The 6,406-nt window shown below is 41.5% G+C and overlaps 1 protein-coding gene across 1 annotated transcript in view; it reads right to left on the bottom strand.

Moving 5' to 3' along the window:
- Positions 1 to 1,037: 1,037 nt before the first annotated feature.
- DHRS12 (dehydrogenase/reductase 12) overlaps positions 1,038 to 6,406 on the bottom strand; it is a gene marked incomplete at both ends in the record, with an annotated part of 27,050 nt that continues 21,681 nt past the window's right edge. Inside the window, 3 exons of the mRNA XM_010172957.1 lie at positions 1,038 to 1,128; positions 1,668 to 1,772; positions 2,500 to 2,561. Coding sequence (XP_010171259.1) covers positions 1,038 to 1,128; positions 1,668 to 1,772; positions 2,500 to 2,561 — 258 coding nt within the window. The remainder of the gene's footprint in view (positions 1,129 to 1,667; positions 1,773 to 2,499; positions 2,562 to 6,406) is intronic.

Here is a 6,406-nt window from a genome sequence, read left to right as displayed (position 1 = left end):
TCTGGTGTGTCAGCCACTCCTCCCAGCTTCAGCTTAAGAATTTTAGCTCTAATTTTCTCATCAGTTTTAGGAAACCAATTGCAGCATTGTATTTAAAAATGCACGGTGAACAGGACCTCATCCAATTACATAATTCATGTTTAAACTCTGGTTTCTTTTTATTTTGTCCAACAGGTGATGATTGAAGGCCCATTCCCTGCAGCTGTTTAGTTTTGGGGGTTGGAAAGTCCTTGAACTTTAAGGTGGGATATCTTTATGTTTAATTAGGTTTGAAATCCACAAAGGATGTGCAAAAATTATTATATTTTAAAGAAAAATAAATACTAGGATATTTAGTTGGAAAGGGCTGTTTTCATTTTCAAGCATAACATAGACAGGGTAAATTCTTCTGTCATCAGAAGCAAGTTTGGGAAACTGCATCCCTAGAAAAGACCTAGAGATCAGATTGCTAGTTGGCATCCCAAGCTTGGCTGTTAGGGGCTGGTACCAGAGTGCAGAACCCAGCATGCACACTGGTAAGTGATGCTGGCCCACCTGCTGAGACACAGTCACTGAAGAACAGCTGCAGCCCAGACAAAGGGGCTGTCTGGCCAAACACGCTGTTTCTTGATGGCAATAAACGTTTAGAGGAAGAGCAGAGGAACAGGGCTTGCACAATGGTGCGTGCTCCTTTCTCCTATGTGCCCTCACAAATTCCCAACATGGGTACTTACAGAGGCAGAAGCTCTATCTGTGTGCTGAACAGTCCCACTACAAATGTAACTGAAAGGTTACCTGAATGCACTATGGCTCTGCTGTGCATCTGCGTGGAGCTGGAACCATTCATTGCCCATTATTATTCTCTGGCTACACACAGATAGCAGACACTGTGCAGAACAGAGTTACCAAGGGGGTACAAAACTACTTCAAGCACCAATCTGGAGCCAAGAAATCACTGCAGCTGTTGGAGAAATCTACCAAAAAGTCTCATTTCCCTTTGTTTTTAGACTAATTCTGAAAAGAAAAAAAATGTAGTCTGAGAGTAAGGCCGATGTTACCTGGAGTGTCTGCCCAGCCGGGGTGCATAACAGAGAAATGGATGTTTCTGTGAGCTTTTGCCCATTGTTCTGTCAAGACAACTTGTTGTCTCTAGGATAGAGCAAAAAGAGCCAGAATAGCATCAAGTTCAACAGCCTGTCCACTAAGTTAGTTCCCAGGGAGATAAACTACACCAACTGTTGTAAATACCAGGGCATTCATGTATAGCAGAAATACACCCTTGGTCATCCCCATGGGATTTACTGGATAATTTTGTCACAGACCACCACGGTCACTGCAATCCACATCCTGGCCACAGCTTACTTTTAAAGCGGTTACGCCACTTTTACTGGCCACATCTACTTGCTGCAGATTGTAGGTAAGAACTAAGCAGGCAGAAGGGTTTGTCAGCTAAAGACAGTTTTCCCCCTGAGACTTAAATCACATCAAATGAAAGTCCAGCCATGCTTTCTGCACAAGATGGTTATGCACTGTTAAGTGCATGCCATCATACTTCTGAAGATTACAGCTCTGTATGAATTGGAGGCAATGAAAAAGCAACAGTGAAGAACAGGCTTTTTGCAAAGCAGATAGTATGAGCTGCCTAGAAAACAAGTACTGGGCTTTGTTTTCAAAACCATGGACTGTACCTTGTTTTGCGCATACACCATAGTTCCATCAAATGTCCCACTTTCTGACTGCAAGTCAGATATGTTTAATTTTTGAACTAGCATGCCCCCAGAAGAGACAGTTATCTGTAAGCAGATGAATGAAAAGCAAATGAATGAAAAATAAAACCAGGAACTCCCCACAATCGCACTCATGCATGCAATCTGGTCTCCAGGCCATATTTCCAAGTCCCTAGGAGCAGGATTCCTCTGCACATTCTTTGCACTATGCTCGTGCTCGTGTGTGGAGCACACCTGGACATGAGTTGGAAGAAAGAGAACTTATTTTAGAAAGTGATTTTCATTCAGACTGGTGTCAACTCCAGGCAACTTTATGCTTCTTCCTTTTGAAAAGTAATTGGAAGAAAGAAAATAGCAGAATAGCACTATTTGTAGCTTGTATGTTTAGTATTTATAGAAGCTAATTAGAAAACAAGAGGCACTGTACAAACCTTGGGAAATTTAATTTAAAAAAATATACCTGCTGCCCTGTTTTACACCAAGACCTGTAAGAATCTTTTAAGCCTACACTCTTCTAATAGGTATTTTGCACTATGTTGCAAGAGATAACTTGCCCCAGGGAAAGGAAAAGGGGAAGTTTCCAAAGGAAGTGTTTTACTCTGCTTTCCAATGAAGGGTTGAGAGTAGCAGGCAGGAGCTTTGCCTTGGAGGAGGTTGATGTTAGCAAAATCCAAGAGGATTCTAGAGATGCTTCCAGCATTCTAACTAATCCTGCTTTGCTAGCACAGTCAAAGAAATGTGGTCACAAACCAGAAGGTCAGAATATCACTTTGCAACAGCATCACAGACTCACCACTCTGGCATCAGCTTCTTTTTCCAGGAGGGGCAGCAGAGCAGTTGTTAGAATATACGTACCTACAAGACAGAGAGACACCAATATTAACTTTTATTTTTAAAAAAGTTCTCTTTTCTCCATCCTCTACAACAACATCTCTTTATTTCTGAAATTTCATCTGGATTTAAAGATTTTCTCACTGCTTTACCTGCAATATTGAACTTGTAGTGGTCTGCATTGCTGGATACTTCTCAAAAGGAACATTATTTACTTTACAGATGTCTCTGGTTTTTGTACCTCTAGAGCAAATTGGTCACTATATTCCTGCCACAACTGTGAAAACAGAATGGCTCAGGTATGGATTTCCTTATGCAGGAGGCGATGCCAGTGAAGAAACGGGGAATGCGTTTCCCCTCCATGTGTGGCACAGACACACGTTATCTATGCCAGGTCACGAACAAGAGAAGAAAACCATGCTGCACACTTGTGTTTCTTAGATCCCTGCATATGCAGTGAGGACTTTACCCATTTTGCCTTCTCACTGTGAAATCACTCAGAGCACCCCGACACGTCTGATTTGTGCTGCATGCAAAAACTGCCTCTTAAATCCCCAGCGTGTCTATTACAGAAAATAAGGAACCCTTGGGAGGAAAAATATTAATGTTACATGCCCACAGCTGAGCTAAGATTACTCGGGGAAACTTAACTCTGTCCTTCCCCACTTTGTGTTCATTTAGCATAGAACTGTACACACCACACAAATATATTCCAAATATTTCAAATATTTCAGGTGTTACCATGACCAGCAAAGTTTGTTCTTCAAAACATTGTTCAACAGCTAGTGTGTTTGATTCAGACACACCTAGAGATTTCTAACCCACTCAAGTGGGTGGTCAGACACTGGAACAGGTTGCACAAGGAAGTTGTGGTGCCCCCTCCCTGGAAGGGTTTAAGGCCAGGCTTGATGAGGCTTTGAGCAGCCTGGTCTAGTGGAAGGTGTCCCTGCTGATGGCAGGGGGGTTGGAACTAGATGATCTTTAAGGTCCCTTCCAATTCTAACCATTCTATGATTCTATGAAGTGCAACACAGGGATTTTTGTTTGTTTTCATCTCTTCAGAGGTATTTTTAAATTTTTTCCCCTTTAAACTGTATTTTTTTAAATCTGCTTAATTCAAAGTTAATCTAGCCACATTTAGCCTAGTGTCTCTGCACTAAGTGTAATACTTCTGTCATCTCTCCACAAATGGCTCTAGTTCAACAATTCTATGTCAGCAACAAACGTGTATTTTTCCATGAGCTACCAAGGCCATGTTTTTCACTAGACATGAAGACTTCAGCATGTGTCTTTATAACCTCTCTTCCACTGAGGCAATGAGATCACCCAGTTCAAACACAGCATGTTTATAAATATGCTACCAAAGTTAAATGTGTTACATGCTTGGTGAACAAACTGTTCAGTTTCCCCGTCAGTCACAACAGTCTTCATTTTCTCTATATAATCAGAGGGACATCCATATGCAAACAATATATTTAAAACCCTGGCAAGCCAAACAAAGGGAATGCACAGCGGATGAGTAAATGCAGCCTGTCCTCAGCAGAAAATGCAAGCAAAGGCAGTTGCCAGTGAACAACGAGAGCCTGTAAGTTTCCCCTGGTAGTGGTGGGGAGACTGAACAATGACATCATTAGCACAAGAATTACCGCTGATTGCCATGGGAGGTTGGGCTGCGATGGATTAAAAAAAAAATTTAAAAATTAAAAAATCACTTCAGTAGAAGCCGAGAGCCTGGATTAAATTTGGATTTGCCACGGATTCTTCAAATGCAAAGTAACATCACGCCTTGGTTAAAGAAACTGCAACTCCTAAAGGCAGAGCTGCAGTGCACCAGCTATGAGGATGCTTCATTTTACTGTTCCACAGACTGATTTACACTTTTAAGGGGCTTCATGTTGATTTGTTAATTCTAAAGGAATGCAAAGATGAATGCATTAACATTGCCTCATTAACAGCCGAGTTTTGTTTTGTTTTCCAGCTGGATAAGAGAAGTGTTCAATGCTAAAAATCCCGCTTATAGCAACTACAGCTTGTCAGAAGTTTATGTGCTTATTTAAAACCATAAACTAACTGCAGAGGCAGCATCTCCTCTCTTCCTCAAGTTTATTAAGAATTTAGTAAATCCCACAGAGCCAGAGTGTTCCATCTTTTTGCCCCGCAAAACCACTTGCTCATTTGCTTTGAGACACTGCAAAAAGACCAGTTTTGACCCTGGCTTCCTATGGTAAGCACCAGCATCTCAAAACACACACAGATGCGACACATCAGTCATTAAGATGGAAGCATTTCATTTCTCCCACTACTAAATACTTCACCAACTGCTGTCCCCATTTTAAGTGTTCAAACACAAACTCCTCAGTACTTTAACAAATGTACTTGGGTATTATGTGTTCTTATTTGCATGGGCTGGTCTGTCAGACAAAACAGCCTGGACAAGAAATTTAGTACAATAATCATAGAATAGATATATCTTATTAATAAGGTGTATTGTTGGTTGGAATATGTCATCATCAATTGAAACCTCTGCATTTTTACTGACACGAAAGCTGGTGTGTAGTTTGATGGTTATGTTCAAACAAGTAGGAAGAAAGCTGCTAAGCACAGCCCGTGGAGAGGCCTGGCACAGCTGTGTACCTCATGGCATGTGTTGTGCCAGCTGTATTGCAGCACGTGGTAATACAGAAATGACTTTCTAAGTAAAACGGGAAGCCACAAATTAATGCACTGCCTGCCACAGTCCTTATAAAAACATGAATTACATTAACAGTATAAAAACAAAATAGGAAAGTTTTCTTCTTTTTAGTAAAAAAAAAGAAAACAAATTACAAGGAAAACCAAGACTGATTTGGTAGACGAAACTACATTCCTCTCTCTCCCACTTAAGGAAATCAAGGCAACATCCAAATTGTATATCCTTTTGCTAATAATGGATTGTTAATATCAATGTACTGGACATCTTGCTTTCCAAAATGAACACTTCAGCATTCTAGTACATTATCTTGACACAAAAATCATTTTTGTCTGTTAAAGGAGAAACCTCCTCCCACAGAGCTTAGTTAAAAATGGTAAAGCACATCAAATGTGATTAATGCTTAATCATCACTGTGTTCAAACTGTACACATTTTTTTTTTGAGGGTTTTTTTCTTTAACTGTTTAAAATTCAAAGGGAGAACACAAAGGTGCATAGAGGGAAAAGGCAATGATCAACAGTGATGTGCCTTGCACTGAAAGCATTAAGCACTGGGTATCCTGGTGATCCTGCTCTTCCTCTGAGAGGACTTTTGGGATTCTGCTGGAAACAAAGACCTTTTTTCCCCAGGAAACAGGAACTGCTGCTTCTCCTGAGGGATTCTGGAGAAAGCGTGTCCTTGTCTCAAGCAGATACTCTGTAAATTGAGATGTTCAGCCTTGAGGCCACCACATTTCCCAGTGCCTGTTCCAGAGCAGTTTTATCCATGACAGAGGAGGAACCATGAGCCCCGTGGAACACATGGCAACTGGGAGCAGGATGTTTCTGCCTGAACAGTTCTCCTGGACTATGGCCCATTTCTTGCACAGGTCTGAGTCCCTGTGGAAAAGAGCAGGCTCCTTTGAATTACTCACACAGCGGAAACTTGAGCAGCATCCTCTCTCTCACAAGCAGCGTGACCTAGAAGGCAGTGCTGGACAAACAGCTGTACTACCTACATCTACAATTGTGTGACAGGGGCCAGACTCTTCTACATCACCTTTTCCTGCCATTGGAAGGTATATTGTCTACATGGCCGGAATGCTTGACTCCCACTGGTGTAACGGTGGGGGAAAAAGATTGCAGTGAAATGGTCACAGTACTTCCCTTTGAAAAGGAGTATTTGCTGCACCACAAAGG

This window comes from Antrostomus carolinensis, unplaced genomic scaffold (assembly GCF_000700745.2).
Source record: "Antrostomus carolinensis isolate BGI_N321 unplaced genomic scaffold, ASM70074v2 scaffold108, whole genome shotgun sequence".
NCBI classification, from domain to species: domain Eukaryota; kingdom Metazoa; phylum Chordata; class Aves; order Caprimulgiformes; family Caprimulgidae; genus Antrostomus; species Antrostomus carolinensis.
The sequence above is the reverse complement of the archived record's forward strand: the minus strand, read 5'-3'. Positions and strand labels throughout refer to the sequence as shown.